This window comes from Triticum aestivum, chromosome 1A (assembly GCF_018294505.1).
Source record: "Triticum aestivum cultivar Chinese Spring chromosome 1A, IWGSC CS RefSeq v2.1, whole genome shotgun sequence".
Lineage (NCBI taxonomy): Eukaryota > Viridiplantae > Streptophyta > Magnoliopsida > Poales > Poaceae > Triticum > Triticum aestivum.
Genome location: NC_057794.1, coordinates 463,235,338 through 463,259,345, shown reverse-complemented (window position 1 = coordinate 463,259,345; position 24,008 = coordinate 463,235,338). Strand labels below are relative to the sequence as shown.

The window sequence follows — 24,008 nt, the reverse complement described above, 5'->3', positions numbered from 1 at the left end:
TGGCCCATTACTTCTCCCGGGGGGGGGGGGGGTCCGGTAACCCTCCGGCTCTCCGGTTTTCTCTGAAATCACCCGGAACACTTCCGGTGTCCGAATATAGCCGTCCAATATATCAATCTTTATGTCTCGACCATTTCGAGACTCCTCGTCATGTCCGTGATCACATCCGGGACTCCGAACTAACTTCGGTACATCAAAACTCATAAACTCATAATATAACTGTCATCGAAACCTTAAGCGCGCGGACCCTACGGGTTCGAGAACAATGTAGACATTACCGAGACACGTCTCCGGTCAATAACCAATAGCGGAACCTGGATGCTCATATTGGCTCCTACATATTCTACGAAGATCTTTATCGGTCAGACCGCATAACAACATACGTTGTTCCCTTTGTCATCGGTATGTTACTTGCCCGAGATTCGATCGTCGGTATCTCAATACCTAGTTCAATCTCGTTACCGGCAAGTCTCTTTACTCGTTCCGTAATACATCATCTCGCAACTAACTCATTAGTTGCAATGCTTGCAAGGCTTATGTGATGTGCATTACCGAGAGGGCCCAGAGATACCTCTCTGACAATCGGAGTGACAAATCCTAATCTCGAAATACGCCAACCCAACATGTACCTTTGGATACACCTGTAGAGCACCTTTATAATCACCCATTTACGTTATGACGTTTGGTAGCACACAAAGTGTTCCTCCGGCAAACGGGAGTTGCATAATCTCATAGTCATAGGAACATGTATAAGTCATGAAGAAAGCAATAGCAACATACTAAACGATCGGGTGCTAAGCTAATGGAATGGGTCATGTCAATCAGATCATTCACCTAATGATGTGATCTCGTTAATCAAATAACAACTCCTTGTTCATGGTTAGGAAACATAACCATCTTTGATTAACGAGCTAGTCAAGTAGAGGCATACTAGTGACACTCTGTTTGTCTATGTATTCACACATGTATTATGTTTCCGGTTAATACAATTCTAGCATGAATAATAAACATTTATCATGATATAAGGAAATAAATAATAACTTTATTATTGCCTCTAGGGCATATTTCCTTCAGTCTCCCACTTGCACTAGAGTCAATAATCTAGATTACACAGTAATGATTCTAACACCCATGGAGCCTTGGTGCTGATCATGTTTTGCTCGTGGAAGAGGCTTAGTCAACGGGTCTGCAACATTCAGATCCGTATGTATCTTGCAAATCTCTATGTCTCCCACCTGGACTAGATCCCGGATGGAATTGAAGCGTCTCTTGATGTGCTTGGTTCTCTTGTGAAATCTGGATTCCTTTGCCAAGGCAATTGCACCAGTATTGTCACAAAAGATTTTCATTGGACCCGATGCACTAGGTATGACACCTAGATCGGATATGAACTCCTTCATCCAGACTCCTTCATTTGCTGCTTCCGAAGCAGCTATGTACTCCGCTTCACATGTAGATCCCGCTACAACGCTTTGTTTAGAACTGCACCAACTGACAGCTCCACCGTTTAATGTAAACACGTATCCGGTTTGCGATTTAGAATCGTCCGGATCAGTGTCAAAGCTTGCATCAACGTAACCTTTTACGATGAGCTCTTTGTCACCTCCATATATGAGAAACATATCCTTAGTCCTTTTCAGGTATTTCAGGATGTTCTTGACCGCTGTCCAGTGATCCACTCCTGGATTACTTTGGTACCTCCCTGCTAGACTTATAGCAAGGCACACATCAGGTCTGGTACACAGCATTGCATACATGATAGAGCCTATGGCTGAAGCATAGGGAACATCTTTCATATTCTCTCTATCTTCTGCAGTGGTCGGGCATTGAGTCTTACTCAACTTCACACCTTGTAACACAGGCAAGAACCCTTTCTTTGCTTGATCCATTTTGAACTTCTTCAAAACTTTGTCAAGGTATGTGCTTTGTGAAAGTCCAATTAAGCATCTTGATTTATCTCTATAGATCTTAATGCCTAATATGTAAGCAGCTTCACCGAGGTCTTTCATTGAAAAACTCTTATTCAAGTATCCTTTTATGCTATCTAGAAATTCTATATCATTTCCAATTAGTAATACGTCATCTACATATAATATCAGAAATGCTACAGAGCTCCCACTCACTTTCTTGTAAATACAGGCTTCTTCAAAAGTCTGTATAAAACCAAATGCTTTGATCACACTATCAAAGCGTTTATTCCAACTCCGAGAGGCTTGCACCAGTCCATAAATGGATCGCTGGAGCTTGCACACTTTGTTAGCTCCCTTTGGATCGACAAAACCTTTTGGTTGCATCATATACAACTCTTCTTCCAGAAATCCATTCAGGAATGCAGTTTTGACATCCATCTGCCAAATTTAATAATCATAAAATGCGGCAATTGCTAACATGATTCGGACAGACTAAGCATCGCTACGGGTGAGAAGGTCTCATCGTAGTCAATCCCTTGAACTTGCCGAAAACCTTTTGCGACAAGTCGAGCTTTGTAGACAGTAATATTACCGTCAGCGTCAGTCTTCTTCTTGAAGATCCATTTATTCTCAATTGCTTGCCGATCATCGGGCAAGTCAACCAAAGTCCATACTTTATTCTCATACATGGATCCCATCTCAGATTTCATGGATTCAAGCCATTTTGCGGAATCTGGGCTTACCATTGCTTCTTCATAGTTCATAGGTTCATCATGATCTAGTAGCATGACTTCCAGAACAGTATTACCGTACCACTCTGGCGCGGATCTCACTCTGGTTGATCTACGAGGTTCAGTAGTATCTTGTTCTGAAGTTTCATGATCATCATCATTAGCTTCCTCACTAACTGGTGTAGGTGTCACAGAAACAGTTTTCTGTGATGCACTACTTTCCAATAAGGGAGCAGGTACAGTTACCTCGTCAAGTTCTACTTTCCTCCCACTCATTTCTTTCGAGAGAAACTCCTTCTCTAGAAAGTTTCCGAACTTAGCAACAAAAGTTTTGCCTTCGGATCTGTGATAGAAGGTGTATCCAATAGTTTCCTTTAGATATCCTATGAAGACACATTTCTCCGATTTGGGTTCGAGCTTATCAGGTTGAAGCTTTTTCACATAAGCATCGCATCCCCAAACTTTTAGAAACGACAACTTTGGTTTCTTGCCAAACCACAGTTCATAAGGCGTCGTCTCAACGGATTTTGATGGTGCCCTATTTAACGTGAATGCGGCCGTCTCTAGAGCGTGTCCCCAAAACGATAGCGGTAAATCAGTAAGAGACATCATAGATCGCACCATATCTAGTAAAGTACGATTACGACGTTCGGACACACCATTACGCTGTGGTGTTCCGGGTGGCGTGAGTTGTGAAACTATTCCACAATTTTTCAAATGTACACCAAACTCGTAACTCAAATATTCTCCTCCACGATCAGATCGTAGAAACTTTATTTTCTTGTTACGATGATTTTCAACTTCACTCTGAAATTCTTTGAACTTTTCAAATGTTTCAGACTTATGTTTCATTAAGTAGATATACCCATATCTGCTTAAGTCATCTGTGAAGGTGAGAAAATAACGATATCCGCCACGAGCCTCAATATTCATCGGACCACATACATCTGTATGTATGATTTCCAATAAATCTGTTGCTCTCTCCATAGTACCGGAGAACGGTGTTTTAGTCATCTTGCCCATGAGGCACGGTTCGCAAGTACCAAGTGATTCATAATCAAGTGGTTCCAAAAGTCCATCAGTATGGAGTTTCTTCATGCGCTTTACACCGATATGACCTAAACGGCAGTGCCACAAATAAGTTGCACTATCATTATCAACTCTGCATCTTTTGGCTTCAACACTATGAATATGTGTGTCACTACTATCGAGATTCAATAAAAATAGACCACTCTTTAAGGGTGCATGACCATAAAAGATATTACTCATATAAATAGAACAACCATTATTCTCAGATTTAAATGAATAACCGTCTCGCATCAAACAAGATCCAGATATAATGTTCATGCTTAACGCTGGCACCAAATAACAATTATTTAGGTCTAATATTAATTCCGAAGGTAGATGTAGAGGTAGCGTGCCGACTGCGATCACATCGACTTTGGAACCGTTTCCCACGCGCATCGTCACCTCGTCCTTAGCCAATCTTCGCTTAATCCGTAGTCCCTGTTTCGAGTTGCAAATATTAGCAACAGAACCAGTATCAAATACCCAGGTGCTACTGCGAGCATTAGTAAGGTACACATCAATAACATGTATATCACATATACCTTTGTTTACCTTGCCATCCTTCTTATCCGCTAAATACTTGGGGCAGTTTCGCTTCGAGTGACCAGTCTGCTTGCAGTAGAAGCACTCAGTTTCAGGCTTAGGTCCAGGTTTGGGTTTCTTCTCTTGAGTAGCAACTTGCTTGCCGTTCTTTTTGAAGTTCCCTTCTTCCCTTTGCCCTTTTTCTTGAAACTAGTGGTCTTGTTGACCATCAACACTTGATGCTCCTTCTTGATTTCTACCTCCGCAGCTTTTAGCATTGCGAAGAGCTCGGGAATAGTCTTATTCATCCCTTGCATATTATAGTTCATCACGAAGCTCTTGTAGCTTGGTGGCAGTGATTGGAGAATTCTGTCAATGACGCAATCATCTGGAAGATTAACTCCCAGTTGAATCAAGTGATTATTATACCCAGACATTTTGAGTATATGCTCACTGACAGAACTGTTCTCCTCCATCTTGCAGCTATAGAACTTATTGGAGACTTCATATCTCTCAATCCGGGCATTTGCTTGAAATATTAACTTCAACTCCTGGAACATCTCATATGCTCCATGACGTTCAAAACGTCGTTGAAGTCCCGATTCTAAGCCGTAAAGCATGGCACACTGAACTATCGAGTAATCATCAGCTTTGCTCTGCCAGACGTTCATAACATCTGGTGTTGCTCCAGCAGCAGGCCTGGCACCCAGCGGTGCTTCCAGGACGTAATTCTTCTGTGCAGCAATGAGGATAATCCTCAAGTTACGGACCCAGTCCGTGTAATTGCTACCATCATCTTTCAACTTTGCTTTCTCAAGGAACGCATTAAAATTCAACGGAACAACAGCACGAGCCATCTATCTACAATCAAGCATAAACAAGCAAGATACTATCAGGTACTAAGTTTCATGATAAATTTAGGTTCAATTAATTTACTTAAAGAACTCCCACTTAGATAGACATCCCTCTAATCCTCTAAGTGATTACGTGATCCAAATCAACTAAACCATGTCCGATCATCACGTGAGATGGAGTAGTTTCATTGGTGAACATCATTATGTTGATCATATCTACTATATGATTCACGCTCGACCTTTCGGTCTCCGTGTTCCGAGGCCATATCTGTATATGCTTGGCTCGTCAAGTATAACCTGAGTATTCCGCGTGTGCAACTGTTTTGCACCCGTTGTATTTGAACGTAGAGCCTATCACACCCGATCATCACGTGGTGTCTCAGCACGAAGAACTTTCGCAACGGTGCATACTCAGGGAGAACACTTCTTGATAATTAGTGAGAGATCATCTTATAATGCTACCGTCAATCAAAGCAAGATAAGATGCATAAAAGATAAACATCACATGCAATCAATATAAGTGATATGATATGGCCATCATCATCTTGTGCTTGTGATCTCCATCGAAGCACCGTCGTGATCACCATCGTCACCGGCGCGACACCTTGATCTCCATCGTAGCGTCGTTGTCGTCACGCCAATCTTATGCTTCCACGACTATCGCTACCGCTTAGTGATAAAGTAAAGCATTACAGCGCGATTGCATTGCATACAATAAAGCGACAACCATATGGCTCCTGCCAGTTGCCGATAACTCGGTTACAAAACATGATCATCTCATACAATAAAATTTAGCATCATGTCTTGACCATATCACATCACAACATGCCTTGCAAAAACAAGTTAGACGTCCTCTACTTTGTTGTTGCAAGTTTTACGTGGCTGCTACGGGCTTAAGCAAGAACCAATCTTACCTACGCATCAAAACCACAATGATAGTTTGTCAAGTTGGTGTTGTTTTAACCTTCGCAAGGACCGGGCGTAGCCACACTCGGTTCAACTAAAGTTGGAGAAACTGTCACCCGCAAGCCACCTATGTGCAAAGCACGTCGGGAGAACCGGTCTCGCGTAAGTGTACGCATAATGTCGGTCCGGGCCGCTTCGTCCAACAATACCGCCGAACCAAAGTATGACATGCTGGTAAGCAGTATGACTTATATCGCCCACAACTCACTTGTATTCTACTCGTGCATATAACATCAACATATAAAACCTAGGCTCGGATGCCACTGATGGAGAACGTAGTAATTTCAAAAAAATTCCTACGCACACGCAAGATCATGGTGATGCATAGCAACGAGAGGGGAGAGTGTGATCTACGTACCCTTGTACATCGACAACGGAAGCGTTTGGTTGATGTAGTCGTACGTCTTCACGGCCCGACCAATCAAGCACTGAAACTACGGCACCTCCGAGTTCTAGCACACGTTCAGCTCGATGACGATCCCCGGGCTCCGATCCAGCAAAGCGTCGGGGAAGAGTTCCGTCAGCACGACGGCGTGGTGACGATCTTGATGTACTACCGTCGCAGGGCTTCGCCTAAGCACCGCTACAATATGACCGAGGTGGAATATGGTCGAGGGGGGCACCGCACACGGCTAAGGAACGATCACGAAGATCAACTTGTGTGTCTAGAGGTGCCCCCCTGCCCTCGTATATAAAGGAGCAAGGGGAGGAGGCCGGCCGGCCCCTATAGGCGCGCCAGGAGGAGTCCTCCTCCTAGTAGAGGACTCCTACTAGGAGGGGGAAAGAAGTGGGGAGGGAGAGGGAAAGGGGGGCGCCGCCCCCCCTCTCCTAGTCCAATTCGGACCAGGGGGGAGGAGGCGCGCGGCCCACCTCTGGCAGCCCCTCTCTCTCTCCACTAAGGCCCATATGGCCCATTACTTCTCCCGGGGGGGTTCCGGTAACCCTCCGGCTCTCCGGTTTTCTCCGAAATCACCCGGAACACTTCTGGTGTCCGAATATAGTCGTCCAATATATCAATCTTTATGTCTCGACCATTTCGAGACTCCTCGTCATGTCCGTGATCACATCCGGGACTCCGAACTAACTTCGGTACATCAAAACTCATAAACTCATAATATAACTGTCATCGAAACCTTAAGCGTGCGGACCCTACGGGTTCGAGAACAATGTAGACATGACCGAGACACGTCTCCGGTCAATAACCAATAGCGGAACCTGGATGCTCATATTGGCTCCTACATATTCTACGAAGATCTTTATCGATCAGACCGCATAACAACATACGTTGTTCCCTTTGTCATCGGTATGTTACTTGCCCGAGATTCGATCGTCGGTATCTCAATACCTAGTTCAATCTCGTTACCGGAAAGTCTCTTTACTCGTTTCGTAATACATCATCTCGCAACTAACTCATTAGTTGCAATGCTTGCAAGGCTTATGTGATGTGCATTATCGAGAGGGCCCAGAGATACCTCTCCGACAATCGGAGTGACAAATCCTAATCTCGAAATACGCCAACCCAACATGTACCTTTGGAGACACCTGTAGAGCACCTTTATAATCACCCATTTACGTTGTGACATTTGGTAGCACACAAAGTGTTCCTCCGGCAAACGGGAGTTGCATAATCTCATAGTCATAGGAACATGTATAAGTCATGAAGAAAGCAATAGCAACATACTAAACGATCGGGTGCTAAGCTAATGAAATGGGTCATGTCAATCAGATCATTCACCTAATGATGTGATCTCGTTAATCAAATAACAACTCCTTGTTCATGATTAGGAAACATAACCATCTTTGATTAACGAGCTAGTCAAGTAGAGGCATACTAGTGACACTCTGTTTGTCTATATATTCACACATGTATTATGTTTCCGGTTAATATAGTTCTAGCATGAATAATAAACATTTATCATGATATAAGGAAATAAATAATAACTTTATTATTGCCTCTAGGGCATATTTCCTTCACCTTCTCTCCTGGTGATAGTGGCGGTGCTCAAATTTGGATTCGGAGGCATGGACTAGGGGTGTCTTGCCTCGCAGTGGGCTTTGTAGCCTAGGTACTTGACACGTCTCAAACATATCAATAATTTTCGCTATGTCCATGCTCCTTTTATATCATTCTTGCATAGTTTTGTCAGATTTTTGTACATTGCACCAACCTATTAATCCAGAGTGTTGGTTGTTGTTTTCCGCATATTTTTTGGAATTTGTAGAAATAATATTTTTCATGAACAAAATAAATAAATAAAATTTGTGAAGTTTTAACACCATGCGGTCACCATGGCCCAAAGACCTGCCGGAGGGGTGGGCCAAGGCCTCCACGCAGGTGGCCCTTGCACCCTAGGTGCTCGCCGCGAGGAGAGGCCACGTGCCCCTACCCCACGAACATGCCTCACAGCGTCCTTGCCTCTCTCTCTATATATATATACTTCAAAACTCCTAGAAATATTTTTACGCAGATTTTTCCTGCCGCGTACTCTTTTCTTGTCGATGGAGATCCATGATATGTCTCAAATATAATGACTTTTCTAAGCACTTTTGCTATGTTTTTGCCCTCTAACTTGCATAATTTGAGTAAAACTAATTCGGACTGAAGTTGTTTTCAACAAGTTTTTCATGGTGTTTATATTTTATGGAGAAAAGGTGTCTAATAAATCATAAAAATACAGAAAATTCTTTTGAAAAGAAGATGGAGCCAGGGGTGCTTTTGTGGCACATGCGGCAACCCTCGGCTTCATGCTGTGGCCGCATGGGACCCACATGACTCTGCTGCACCGCCTCCCGACGCCTATATTTATCCTCCAAAGAAAAAACATTCAATATAAATTCTTTCTGGAATTTTTCGTGACACAGAGTTGCCGTCAGCATAGTTCACCTTCCCAGAGGGCTGTCTAGAAGCTGATCTGGCCTCCGGAGGGGGGATTCTTCGCCATCATCATCAGCAACCTCTTCTTTGTCACTGTCATCATGATCTCCACACTCATGTGTGAGTAATTTCTTTGTAGGAACATGTGGTGGATGAGATTTCCTATGTAATAGATGTCGGATTTGATAGGGTTTGATGCCTACCACCTTGTATGTTCTGAGATTGAAGTTGCTATGACCGTGATATGTTTATTCCAAAAAAATAAAATATTGTTACTATCCAAACTATCAATCTATCATCAAATTTATCAATCTCTTCGCCGATCTAGTGCACATATACAATTGACACAAGAGACTACTTGTATCTTGGTTGCGGGGTTTCTTTAGAGAGTAAACTTTCAATCTATGCCTCATACGAACTGATAAACCTTAGGTTATCCACTTTAGGGACGTTGTTGCTATCCTACAATCCTTTGCACTCGGAGGCCCAATAAAACCTACAAGAATAGAAGTGTCTAGTGAACATTTGTGATTTGTTGTGGCACAAGTGAGTCCCGAGCAAGATGCTTTAGTGCCGACGGTGGTGACGCTCATAGGCATACTTTTTCTTCTTGGGGATGTTGTCACAATTCTCCTCGTGCCAAGCCTTTGGGTGAAAACCCATGTCGGTCACTTCAGACCTGGCGGCGGTGACACTTTGCGTCGTTACACTCCCGAGGTTGTCATCGTGATGCTCGGTTGCCTTAGGCCGTGGTTTGGCGTCATCTTCAAGTACTCATGAGCTCATGCTGGACGTCGTAGTTATGGCATTTGAAGTGGACTTGTGCACTTTTTATGGTACAATTTCTCTGCCCGGTTTTCTTTTTGATATGCTTTGTAAGAGGGCTTCATCATTAACTTGTATCATTTGGCCATGTGCCTTTATTTGTAAAGTGGGGTGAAGACCTATTTTGAGGGGGAGGTGTGCTAGTTGTTACCTCTTGCGGGCTAGTTGGGTCGATTAGATGGATTGATATGATATGTCTTGTGTTGTACTTTCCACGTCCAAGTTTATATACCCTCCCTCAAAATTTTAGCCTAACTTTGTTGAATGCATTATGAATTATATGCCAAAAAGATATTATTTGAATCTTTTTCGAATACGAATACAATGACACACATTCTATAGAATACAATTCATATTTGGTTAATAACATTTCTAATGAAACTTAGGCTCAAAATTCAAGGGGGCTAATAGGAGGGAGTATTAGCGATCTTAACGAGTTGCTCAAGAAATGGATTACCTCATTTATCAAATGCATTAGGTTTAATGAGCAAAAACCAATGATTGGCTTGGTTCATTAAACATCAAGCTACGAGCTTAATGGGTACAACTTTGTGTCCATCCCTAGACACTGCTACCTCTTGAGCACTTGCGTTGGTTTTCCCTTGAAGAGGAAAGGGTGATGCAGCAAAGTAGCGTAAGTATTTCCCTCACTTTTTGAGAACCAAGGTATCAATCCAGTAAAAGGCCACACATGAGTCCCTCGCACCTACACAAACAAATAAATCCTCGCAACCAACACGATAAGGGGTTGTCAATCCCTACACGGTCACTTACGAGAGTGAGATCTGATAGATATGATAAGATTATTTTTTTGGTATTTTTATGATAAAGATGCAAAGTAAAATAAATGGCAAAGGAAATAACTAAGTATTGGAAGATTAATATGATGGAAGATAGACCCGGGGCCATAGGTTTCACTAGTGGCTTCTCTCGAGAGCATAAGTATTCACGGTGGGTAACAAACTACTGTTGAGCAATTGACAGAATTGAGCATAGTTATGAGAATATCTAGGTATGATCATGTATATATGCATCAGGTCCGAGAGAAGTAGACCGACTACTGTCTGCATCTACTACTATTACTCCACACATCGACCACTATCTAGCATGCATCTAGAGTATTAAGTTCAAGAGAACAGAGTAACGCTTTAAGCAAGATGACATGATGTAGAGGGATAAACTCATGCAATATGATGTAAACCCCATCTTGTTATCCTCGATGGCAACAATACAATACGTGCCTTGCTTCCCCTACTGTCACTAGGAAAGGACACCGCAAGATTGAACCCAAAGCTAAGAACTGCTCACAATGCAAGAAAGATCAATCTAGTAGGGCAAACCAAATTGATAATTCGAAGAGACTTGCAAAGATAACCAATCATACATAAAAGAATTCAGAGAAGATTGAAGTATTGTTCATAGATAAACTTGATCATAAACCCACAATTCATCGGTCTCAACAAACACACCGCAAAAGAAGATTACATCGAATAGATCTCCACAAGAGAGGGGGAGAACTCTGTATTGAGATCCAAAAATAGAGAAGAAGCCATCTAGCTAATAACTATGGACCCGAAGGTCTGAGGTAAACTACTCACACTTCATCGGAAGGGCTATGGTGTTGATGTAGAAGCCCTCCGTGATTGATGCCCCCTCCGGCGGAGCTCCGGAACAGGCCCCAAGATGGGATCTCATGGATGCAGAAAGTTACGGCGGTGGAGTTACAGTTTTGGCTCCGTATCTGGTAGTTTGGGGGTACGTAGGTATATATAGGAGGAAGGAGTACGTCAGTGGAGCAACAGGGGCCCCACGAGGGTGGAGGGCGCGCCTGGGGGGGGGGGGGTAGGCGCGCCCCCCTACCTCATTGATTGCTTGACGTAGGGTCCAAGTCCTATGGATCATGTTCGTTCCGAAAATCACGTTACCAAAGGTTTCATTCCGTTTGGACTCCATTTGATATTCTTTTTCTGCGAAACCCTAAAATAGGCAAAAAAACAACAATTCTGGGCTGGGCCTCCGGTTAATAGGTTAGTCCCAAAAATAATATAAAAGTGTATAATAAAGCCCAATAATGTCCAAAACAGAATATAATATAGCATGGAACAATCAAGAATTATAGATACGTTGGAGACGTATCAAGCATCCCCAAGCTTAATTCATGCTCGTCCTCGAGTAGGTAAATGATAAAAATAGAATTTTTGATGTGGAATGCTACTTGGCATAATTTCAATGTAATTCTTCTTAATTGTGGTATGAATATTCAGATCCGAAAGATTCAAGACAAAAGTTCAATATTGACATAGAAACAATAATACTTCAAGCATACTAACTAAGCAATTATGTCTCTTCAAAATAACATGACCAAAGAAAGTTATCCCCATAAAATCATATAGTTTGGCTATGCTCTATCTTCACCACACAAAGTATTTAAATCATGCACAACCCCGATGACAAGCCAAGCAATTATTTCATACTTTTGGTGTTCTCAAACCTTTTCAATCTTCACGCAATACATGAGCGTGAGCATGGACATAGCACTTTAGGTGGAATGGAATGGTGGTTGTGGAGGAGACAAAAAAGGGGGAAGATAGTCTCACATCAACTAGGCGTATCAACGGGCTATGGAGATGCCCATCAATAGATATCAATGTGAGTGAGTAGGGATTGCCATGCAACGGATGCACTAGAGCTATAAGTATATGAAAGCTCAACAAAAGGGAACTAAGTGGGTGTGCATCCAACTCGCTTGCTCACGAAGACCTAGGGCATTTTGAGGAAGCCCATCATTGGAATATACAAGCCAAGTTCTATAATGAAAAATTCTCACTAGTATATGAAAATGATAACATAGGAGACTCTCTATTATGAAGATCATGGTGCTACTTTGAAGCACAAGTGTGGTAAAAGTATAGTAGCATTGTCCCTTCTCTCTTTTTCTCTCATATTTTTTTATTTGGGCCATCTCTTTTTTTTGTATGGCCTCTTTTTTTTGTCCAGAGTCTCATCCCGACTTGTGGGGGAATCATAGTCTCCATCATCCTTTCCTCACTTGGGACAATGCTCTAAAAATGATCATCACACTTTTATTTACTTACAACTCAACAATTACAACTCAATACTTAGAACAAAATATGACTCTATGTGAATGCCTCCGGCGGTGTACCGGGATATGCAATGAATCAAGAGTGACATGTATGAAAGAATTATGAACGGTGGCTTTGCCACAAATACAATGTCAACTACATGATCATGCAAAGCAATATGACAATGATGGAGTGTGTCATAATAAACGGAATGGTGGAAAGTTGCATGGCAATATATCTCGGAATGGCTATGGAAATGCCATGATAGGTAGGTGTGGTGGCTATTTTTAGGAAGGTATATGGTGGGTGTATGATACCGGCGAAAGGTGCACGGTATTAGAGAGGCTAGCAATGGTGGAAGGAAGAAAAGTGCGTATGATCCATGGACTCAACCTTAGTCATAAAGAACTCATATACTTATCGCAAAAATCTACAAGTTATCAAAGCAAAGTATTATGCACATGCTCCTAGGGGGATAAATTGGTAGGAAAAGACCATCGCTCATCCGCGACCGCCACTCATAAGGAAGACAATCAATAAATAAATCATACTCCGACTTCATCACATAACGGTTCACTATACGTTCATGCTACGGGAATCACAAACTTTAACACAAGTATTTCTCAAATTCACAACTACTCAACTAGCATGAGTCTAATATCACTGTCTCCATATCTCAAAACAATTATCAAGTATCAAACTTCTCATAGTATTCAACACACTCATAAGAAGAAAAAATATTAATCTTGAATGCCTAACATAATTAAAGCAAATTACCATGCTGTTTTGTAGGACTCTCAAAATAATCTAAGTGAAGCATGAGAGAACAATAGTTTCTATAAAACAAATCCACCGACGTGCTCTAAAAGATATAAGTGAAGCACTAGAGCAAAAACTCTATAACTCAAAAGATATAAGTGAAGCACATAGAGTATACTAACAATTTCCGAATCATGTGTGTGTCTCCCAAAAGGTGTGTATAGCAAGGATGATTGTGGAAAACTAACAAATAAAGAATCAAATAATACAAGACGCTCCAAGCAAAACACATATCATGTGGTAAATAAATATATAGCTCCAAGTAAAGTTACCGATGGAAGTAGACGAAAGAGGGGATGCCTTCGGGGGCATCCCCAAGCTTTGGATTTTAGGTGTCCTTAGATTATCTTGGGGTGCCATGGGAATCCCCAAGCTTAGGCTCTTTCCACTCCTTGTTCCATAATCCATAAAATCTTTTACTCAAAACTTGAAAACTTCACAACACAAAACTTAAAGTAGAAAATCTCGTGAGCTCCATTAGCGAAATAAAACAAAACACCACTTAAAGGTACTGTAATGAACTCATCTTTATTTATATTGGTGTTAAAACTACTGTATTCCAACTTCTCTATGGTTTATAAACTATTTTACTAGCCATAGATTCATGAAAATAAGCAAACAACACATGAAAAATAGAATTTGTCAAAAACAGAACAGTCTGTAGTAATCTGTAGCTAACGCAAGATCCGGAACCCCAAAAATTCTAAAATAAATTGCTCGACGTGAGGAATTTATCTATTAATTGTCTGCAAAAATAATTAACTAAATAGCACTTTCCAAATAAAAATGGCAGCAATTCTCGTGAGCGCTAAAGTTTTTGTTTTTTACAACAAGATTAAAAAGACTTTTCCCAAGTTTTCCCAACGGTTCTACTTGGCACAAACACACAAAAAACACAACCAAAACAGAGGCTAGATAAATTATTTATTACTAAACAGGAGCAAAAAGCAAGGAATAAGAATAAAATTGGGCTGCCTCCCAACAAGCGCTATCGTTTAACGCCCTTAGCTAGGCATAAAAGCGAGGATAGATCTAGGTATTGCCATAATAATAAGATAGATCATTAAAACTCATTTCATATTCCCTACGTTCGGCAGCAAGTTTCCTTTGAGGCAAGCAAAAGTAATCAAAAGGGCTAAATTTAATGGGACAAAAGTCCCCAAGATCAACTTTAGGAGGTATAGGTTCCTCCTTTGGCCCTTCGTATTGCACAACCAATTCATCATTATAAGCATTCTTTTGACAGAACTTTGTGAGCATATACTCGAGAGAATATCCTAATTCATTATTTTGAATAGCCAAATCATTATTAAGTTCAGAAATTCTATCAACTAGAACATTGGTAGGAACCCTTTTTCTAAGATTTTCATTGAAAGCAACATAGTCTAGAGATTGAAAACGCATTATTTCTTCTTGATCAAAAAGGATAGCCTCTATGGGAGGACGGCAAGCGTCCACCCTATAACGCGCAAAGATTTCTTTGGCCTCTTTTATTATGAATCTAAACTCATGAGCCAAAAAGATAGTAGCGGCACGCTTAACAGAAGAATGCTCAGTATTAGAAAATTCTAAGAAAATCCTTTGTATGCAAGGATGCATGTGCATAAACTGTCTTTCAAGTTCAACTACAAGCATGGCGATAGCGTCCGCAAGACTACTAGTTCTATGAAGGATAGAGCTACCCATAGAAGGCAAAGCACCGACACAAGTAAAGAAATCTTGGATAACTCCTTTTCCAATAATATTACCACTACCAACTCGGAATTTTTTTGTATGTAAGATAGGGGGTTCTTCAGCAGGAGCATCAGAATTTTTCATGATATTATTATTGTCCACATCGACAATAATTTCCCCGATTTCAGACATAACGGCAGAAAGTGCAAGGGGCAAAAAGAGGCGAATAGAGAAAGAGAGGGAGGAAGGAGAGAGAGAGGGCGAATAAAATGGCAAGGGTGAAGTGGGGGAGAGGAAAATGAGAGGCAAATGGCAAATAATGTAATGCGGGAGATAAGGGTTTGTGATGGGTACTTGGTGTGTTGACTTTTGCGTAGACCTCTCCGGCAACGGCGCTAGAAATGGCTCGTTGTCGGGAGTCAAATCTTGACTTGACTTGCGTGAACCTCCCCGTCAACGGCGCCAGAAATCCTTCTTGCTACCTCTTGAGCACTTGCGTTGGTTTTCCCTTGAAGAGGAAAGGGTGATGCAGCAAGGTAGCGTAAGTATTTCCCTCGGTTTTTGAGAACCAAGGTATCAATCCAGTAGGAGGCCACACACGAGTCCCTCGCACCTACACAAACAAATAAATCCTCGCAACCAACGCGATAAGGGGTTGTCAATCCCTACACGGTCACTTACGAGAGTGAGATCTGATAGATATGATAAGATAATATTTTTGGTATTTTTATGATAAAGATGCAAAGTAAAATAAATGGCAAAGGAAATAACTAAGTATTGGAAGATTAATATGATGGAAGATAGACCCGGGGGCCATAGCTTTCGCTAGTGGCTCCTCTCGAGAGCATAAGTATTCACGGTGGGTAACAAATTACTGTTGAGCAATTGACAGAATTGAGCATAGTTATGAGAATATCTAGGTATGATCATGTATATAGGCATCACGTCTGAGAGAAGTAGACCGACTACTACCTGCATCTACTACTATTACTCCACACATCGACCGCTATCCAGCATGCATCTAGAGTATTAAGTTTAAGAGAACAGAGTAACGCTTTAAGCAAGATGACATGATGTAGAGGGATAAACTCATGCAATATGATGTAAAACCCATCTTGTTATCCTCGATGGCAACAATACAATACGTGCCTTGCTGCCCCTACTGTCACTGGGAAAGGACACCGCAAGATTGAACCCAAAGCTAAGCACTTTTCCCAATGCAAGAAATATCAATCTAGTAGGGCAAACCAAACTGATAATTTGAAGAGACTTGCAAAGATAACCAATCATACATAAAAAATTTCAGAGAAGATTGAAGTATTGTTCATAGATAAACTTGATCATAAACCCACAATTCATCGGTCTCAACAAACACACCGCAAAAGAAGATTACATCGAATAGATCTCCACAAGAGAGGGGGAGAACTCTGTATTGAGATCCAAAAAGAGAGAAGAAGCCATCTAGCTAATAACTATGGACCCAAAGGTTTGAGGTAAACTACTCACACTTCATGGGAAGGGCTATGGTGTTGATGTAGAAGCCCTCCGTGATCGATGCCCCCTCCGGCGGAGCTCCGGAACAGGCCCCAAGATGGGATCTCATGGATGCAGAAATTTACGGCGGTGGAATTAGGGTTTTGCCTCCGTATCTGGTAGTTTGGGGGTACGTAGGTATATATAGGAGGAAGGAGTACGTCGGTGGAGCAACAGGGGCCCCACGAGGGTGGAGAGCGCGCCTGGGTGGGGGGAGGGGGGGGGGGTAGGCGCGCCCCCCTACCTCGTGCCCTCCTTGTTGATTGCTTGACGTAGGGTCCAAGTCCTCTGGATCATGTTCGTTTCGAAAATCATGTTCCCGAAGGTTTCATTCCATTTGGACTCCGTTTGATATTCTTTTTCTACGAAATCCTAAAATAGGCACACAAAAAAAACAATTCTGGCATGGGCCTCTGGTTAATAGGTTAGTCCCAAAAATAATATAAAAGTGTACAATAAAGCCCAATAATGTCCAAACAGAATATAAAATAGCATGGAACAATCAAAAATTATAGATATGTTGGAGACGTATCAGACACATACATGGCTTAATCATTAAAAAGTGTTTATTCACAAATCTACAACCCAGGCCAGCTTATTGTTGCATGCTTGTATGATTCCAAGCAACAATGACTTTTGCACAAAATTACTCATTCATGGACACAAGATGATGAAACATCCATCTATATCCGAAGGTTATTGAAGCATAGTCAACATATATATTATATGCCCTTTTGAAATATATTCTCCTTCAAAACAGGCTCTCGCCTCGCTTTATAAATAAAGAGCAAATCAAAGTACATGACCAACCGATACAAGGCGGTGAGGAAGCCAAAGGCAAAAAAAAGAAAAAACAACTATGCTACCTTTCGGTAGCATATGAGGACCTGAAGAATTGGCATGACACACCCTAGGACACCTAAACTCCATGATACATCGCCCTCCTCCGCAATGCGCATCTTAGCTTGGATTTCCACTGGATACTCGGGCGTGAGCATCTTATAATGTGTATCTTCTGTCGGACCATGACAGATGACGAGCTAGGAATGAAAGTAGAAAGGAGGAGGAGGGAGCAGCAAAAACGCAGACCAGGGGTGGGTACAGGCTAGGGTTGCCTCGTTGTCCGGCTTAAATAGCTGGATTTGGTCCCTCGGGTGATGCACCGGAGCAGCTCCATAAATGCCTCCTCACTGAACCATAGGAGATGCTTGTCGGACAAATGGGTTTTGGTGTGGGCCCTACTCATCAATTTGATGTGGCGGGCGCATCTGGGCGCCCACGTATCTGTCTCACATATGGGATGGTTTCTGGTGTGCTGGATAGCCTGAACATATAGGACATGTTTGAGGGGTCCATTGGGGTGGCAAATTTGTGACTGGGTAGTGACCAGGACGTCCGACCAAACATATATACAAGGTTTGAGAGGTCAAGTTGTAGATACTCTAAACCCTTAGTCCATACAACCTCAAGGACTCCACTTAACATGAGACTTTACCGTCTGTCTTGTGGACGATATGTGATTTGGTTCTAAAAATGCTAAAGTCTCTCTAGAAACATTGATCACCCTACAGTCTAGTCGCCATTAGGAATATTTGTATATTTCCATTTTGACCTTTTAACCCTTCAGTTTAAGGATGGTTCGATAAGCTTGTTGTCCTATCTTGGTGAGACTATCTCTCCTCGTGCATTGCCGTATTGGCATGATCTTGCAATCCCTAAAAGGAGGCCCTTATCTTCCGACGGGTTGCTGGGGAGGACCCCTAGTGATCGATTCGTTCGCTAGGGGCAGGAGCTCCCAGTGGTCGTTTTCCATCATTCGCTGGGTGGCAGGCCGGGGCGACCCCCCATTGACCCAAAAGACCCATTTAGATGTTTCCTTTTTATATAAAATTGCCATGTTATTAAAAAAATGCCATGCACCTACAAAAGGAATCTCTTAATAGGAAAATGTCATCTCTTACAAATGCCATCTCTTAATAAAAAATATCATCTCTTAAATAAAAATGTCATCTCTTAATAAAAAATATAGAAAAATGCCATCTCTTAAATAAAAAAATTAGAATAATGCTATATCTTAATACAAAAGATAAAAATTTCATCTCCTAATAACCAAAAACGCCATCTATTTATATAAAAATTTCCATCCCTTAATATAAAAATGACATCCCTTAATAATATAAATGCCATCTTTTAATATTAAAATGCCACCTCTTAATAAAATGAAAAATTACATTTCTTAATAAATTAAAAATGCCATCTCTTAATTAAAAAAATGCCATGTGACGTAGTTCAAAAACATTATAAAACTACCATGAACAATTTTTCTACAAAAAATGCCATTTGTTGAAAAATGGGGGAGCCTAGGACTCAATCTAAGGCCTCCTGGGTGAGTTTGCACGTCGCCTACCACTACGTTGTGTATAGTGTTTTGATTCTCTAATACTGTAAGGGGCACTCTAGTTCTCTTTGTGTTAGCGTCGACGAGTACCTAGGAGGGGATACATTTGGGGAAGAAGATGAACTCGTGAGAGGGGAGGAAAAAGATTAGAAACCACATCCACCAGTTCTGATTCAAGCCAATATAGCTTGTTCGTATGGTTATCTCTGGAATATATAGTCCATGTGTCGTTGCGGCTTGTGGTGGGGTAGGCCTTTGGACTATCACTCGGTCGCACAAGAAGGTCGCTAAAACCCCTCCCTTCTTGAAACATGGCTTGTCCCCAAGCCGTTGCCACCAAAGAGCTTTCAGGATCCCATGGAGCTTGAAGATCCCTCGTTGTGCCGAAATCACCATGGTAGTCGTTGCAGTACTAACCATGGTTGATGTCGACTTGCACGAGATCAAAGAAATTCTTGATGTAGTAGTCTTGGCCACTGGGGACTTCCTCGAGGGAGGTGTCGAGGTACTAGTGGTTGTCGACATGGACTTGATCAAAGTAATAGTAGACGTGGTCGAAGCAGCAACAAAAGCGTCTTTGGCAAAAGATCATCATTTCTTGTCTATGAGCAACTTCTAACACTCCCCCCTCCTTGAAACTCTACTTGTTCCCAAGATGGATCTTTGAAGGAGATTGAAGGGTTGACTCGCCTGGGTCCCATGGACTATGAAGTTCTTTGATCTTGTTTGGTTTGTTGTGGTAGTCGTCAGTGTAGGGTCCGAGGTCAGTACTGTCTTATTCATAGTAGTGAGCTTCATGGATGTAGCAGCCACAACCAAGAAGAATATGGTCAGAAGAGACCGCTTGAAGCATGGCACTCCTCCCTCCACGAAAAGAAGCTTGTTCGCAGCAGATGGAGGACTTTGTTGCACCCATGGCCCATGCTCCAAACCTGATCCGAGGTGCACATGCCAAGAGTGTTAGTGGCCACTAAAATTGTTCAAAACAACTCGAAGGAGCAGTCCACCATTTTTGAGCTGCATAGTTCGGACGTATAGCCACAAGGATCACATGGAACCGTCCAGCCCATGGGCACCAAGATAAATATTGTAGTCACAACCAAAAATAGTCCGCCTAGATCTGATACCACGTGTAAGGGGCACCCTAATTCTCTCTGTGTTAATGGCGGGGGTACAGGGGATGGGATACACTTGGGGAAGATGAACACGCGATAGGGTACAAAGAAGATTACAAGCCACCGCCACCGAGTCTAATCCAAGCCAGGATAGCTTGCTCCCTTCGTTCTCTCTGAAATATATACTCCATGTGTCACTGGGGCATGTGGTGGGCTAGACCTTGAACTATCACTGGTTCTCACAGAAAGGTCGCTAACAAATACGTTCACTGTCATTTACCACACAACGAACTACTATAAAAATCTGACGTGGCTCCGATTCTGCATCAAGATTCGCGCAAACGAAACCGACGGCAAACTGCGGGGTTGCTGCAAAATCGCCCACAGCTGACGGTTGCCCGTTAGTATTTCCGTAAAAAGAAATTGACTGCTTTGAGCTCGGTGATTCCTTCAAAAAAAAATGCCAGTCAGCATGCATGGGTCAAGGGCAAAAGGAATCGTCACTTACTTCTAAGGAATATATATATTTTTGAATAAACTCCGAGTAAATTTACAGTCCTGTGGTTGGCAGCAAAACTGGGAAGAAATGAAATAATATTGGAGGCCACATGGGTTCACGCGGAAACGTCCTATAAGTACACGCCCGAGCTGAAGCAAAGAGGCCACAATACTAGCAAGAGTGTAGCCAACAGAGCCAAACTCACCGGTACGCAGCCGATCGATCGATAAGGTCCCTCGAATTTAACACCCGCTCGCCATGTCGTTCCTCCCGATTCCGCTGCCAATCGTTGGAGACATAGCCAGCAGGCTGAACGGCCAAGAGAAACCGCGCGGCGACGACACGACGTCGTCGGCGCCGGCGCCTGTCCTCGGAACCGTGGCCAGCAGGTGGCGCGAGCTCCACGGCGAGAACTCGTGGAAGGGCCTCCTGGACCCTCTGGACCCGCACCTCCGCTCCAGCATCATCTCCTACGGCGAGATGGTGCAGGCCGCCTACGACGCCTTCAACACCGAGAGGCGCTCCCCGCACTGCGGCGCGTGCTTCTACGGCTACGAGGACCTGCTGGCGGGCGTCGGGGTGCCGCACCACGGCAACAACTACGAGGTCACCAAGTTCATCTACGCCACCTCGTCGCTGCCACTCCCGAGCTCCTTCCTCCTGCTGCCGCTGCCGTCGCTGCCGGACGTCTGGAGCCGAGAGTCCAACTGGATGGGGTACGTGGCCGTGGCCACGGACGAGGGCGCCGCCGCGCTCGGGAGGCGGGACATCGTTGTGGCGTGGCGCGGCACCGTCCAGAACATGGAGTGGGTCAACGACCTCGACTTCGCGCCGGTGCCCGCCGCGCCCGTGCTGGGCTCCGCGGCGAGCCAGCACCGCCTCGCCGTCGTGCACCATGGGTTCCTCTCCATGTACACGTCAAGCAACAAGAGCTCCGAGTTCACCAAGACCAGCGCCAGAGATCAGGTAAAGTAACGTGCCACAGCGCCAGAGTAGGGCTTTGGTACGTCTAGTCGATCTAACCGGACATTATACTTCCATTCCATTCCAGTTCTAACATAGAAAATGACAACAGCTTACCTACAATAATCTACTAAACAATGACTGTACTGAAGAAGCAAAGCGATTGACCATAGTGAACTGAAGCAAGGCGACGGTCTAGCTACCATAGCAAGTCAGTGTGATGTTCCCAAGATAAGTTAAATCTTGTGAAGATAGAAAAGAATGCCTTATCTTGAAGTTCAAGTCAGGGCCTCAACTATCGTTCGCTCATGAACTTTTCTTTCGTAAAAATCCCCACACTCTATGAGCGCGTCAGATAATTGATCCCTTCAAAAATGGCACGGTAGCAAGTTAACACAACGGTCCAAAATGGGCTGCACTTATTCAGGTATGGGTTACCCATATTGGATGGGTAGGTGCTATGGTGTATATGCTGGTTGTTGAGAGTGTATGTTTGCCCAAGAAAAAAGACCTACCCTATATTTCTGAGCCGATTAAAAATTCTCATTTCTATAACTTGAGTAGCTGCACATTTACATTCCATGCAACTCTTTTTTTTTTTGCGAATGTTACATTCCATGCAACTTGGTTGATTAGAATAAACTATTTATTTTTGAGCGTCCTAAGGAATATAGCACATAATAATTATCTAATTAGTTGATTATTAACCATGCATGTAAACACACAATCAGGTTGTCAAGGAGGTCAGGAGGCTCGTGGAGCTGTACAAGGATGAGGAGGTCAGCATCACCATCTGTGGCCACAGCCTTGGTGCGTCAGTCGCCACCCTGAACGCCGTTGACCTGGTGTCTAGCGGCATCAACAAACCCGAGGGCTCCACTAAGTCGTTCCCTGTGACTGCTATCGTGTTTGCGAGCCCTCACGTCGGGTGCCGCTTCTTTAGGTCGGCGTTCAACTCATTTCCAGACCTGAAGGCACTACATGTGCAGAACGCTGGCGACGTCGTGCCCATGTACCCACCTCTGGGATACGTGGACGTGGCCGTGGAGCTTACCATAAGAACAATCCGATCTCCGTACATGCGTAAGCCGGCCACAGTGGGAACACTCCACAATCTCGAGTGCTACCTACACGGAGTGGCCGGGGAGCAGGGAAGTGCCGGAGGGTTCAAGCTAGAGGTGGATCGTGACATAGCGCTGGTGAACAAGGGTGCCGACGCTCTCACGGACGAGCACCCGGTGCCGGCGTGTTGGTGGGTCCCTAGACACAAGTTCATGGTCAAGGGGGAAGATGGGCGATGGACGCTCCAGGATTTCAAGCACATCTGAGTTACTCACATCGGCCATTGAAAGGTAAATTAGGCCTTGATGTGATTCACGACATTGTACTCGTTACCAAGTTTCTAAATAACGGCTACGGTTTGTCAACCGTACCGAGTATCTTTCCCTTTTTATGCAATATAAGTGAATGTTTCACGACATTGTACTCGTTATCAAGGGTCTAAATAATGGCTACGGTTTGTCAACCATCCCCAGTATCTTAAAATACAGTATGTGTGACACATGAATATGATGAAACAACTTTCCCTCAACAATTCCTTCCTAAATAAACTATGCGCGACACGTGAATATGATGAAGCCAGTTCACCCCAATAATATCTTTGGCATTCATCATGCCAAATTTGTTGATCATATCCTTGGTGTACTTCGTTTGAGAGATGAAGGTGCCATCATGGACATTTCAAACTTCCTTTCCATGAGTTTACCAAACTCTTTGCTAAACGTACACAAAAAGAGTTCACCATTAATAAACTTCCTAGTGAACAGGGTTGAGTCAATTATACCAATTTGAACTTTTTTAACAAGGAATCTCTTCAAGCACTCATACCATGCCCTATTCAAAGAGCCTTGTGAAGTTTACCCCAATAATGTCGAGGGGAACTTTTTTAACTTTCATCATATGAACCTTGTTAAAAAAGTTCCATGAGTTTAAGTCCGTAAAGAGCCTTGTGAAGTTTATAGCAAGGTTGGTCAACTTGGGAGTTTTCAAAACTAGGAGGTTGTTTAATTTGACTTCTACTTCAGTAGACCCCCCCTAAACACAAGAACGGTTCAAATTAGCCCATACCTCTTCATAATAAAGGACATGATGGTCATATTTTGTTGTGTATGTT

The 24,008-nt window shown here is 43.0% G+C and overlaps 1 protein-coding gene across 1 annotated transcript; it reads left to right on the top strand.

Annotated features, from left to right (window-relative positions):
• The first annotated feature begins 21,043 nt into the window (after window positions 1-21,043).
• On the top strand, window positions 21,044-23,363 carry LOC123056765 (phospholipase A1-II 7). The gene is made up of 2 exons (XM_044480044.1): window positions 21,044-21,838; window positions 22,567-23,363. Exons 1-2 carry the CDS (start codon window positions 21,131-21,133, stop codon window positions 23,161-23,163), a joined length of 1,305 nt encoding a protein of 434 aa, XP_044335979.1. The 5' UTR covers window positions 21,044-21,130; the 3' UTR covers window positions 23,164-23,363.
• The last annotated feature ends 645 nt before the right edge of the window (window positions 23,364-24,008 follow it).

What these genes read in the sequence shown, in the direction of transcription:
- LOC123056765 (XM_044480044.1), top strand. Translation starts at nt 21,131, where the DNA reads ATGTCGTTCCTCCCGATTCCGCTGCCAATCGTTGGAGACATAGCCAGC. An exon ending in AGACCAGCGCCAGAGATCAG is followed by an intron (nt 21,839 to 22,566) that starts GTAAAGTAACGT and finishes ACACACAATCAG; the next exon opens with GTTGTCAAGGAGGTCAGGAG.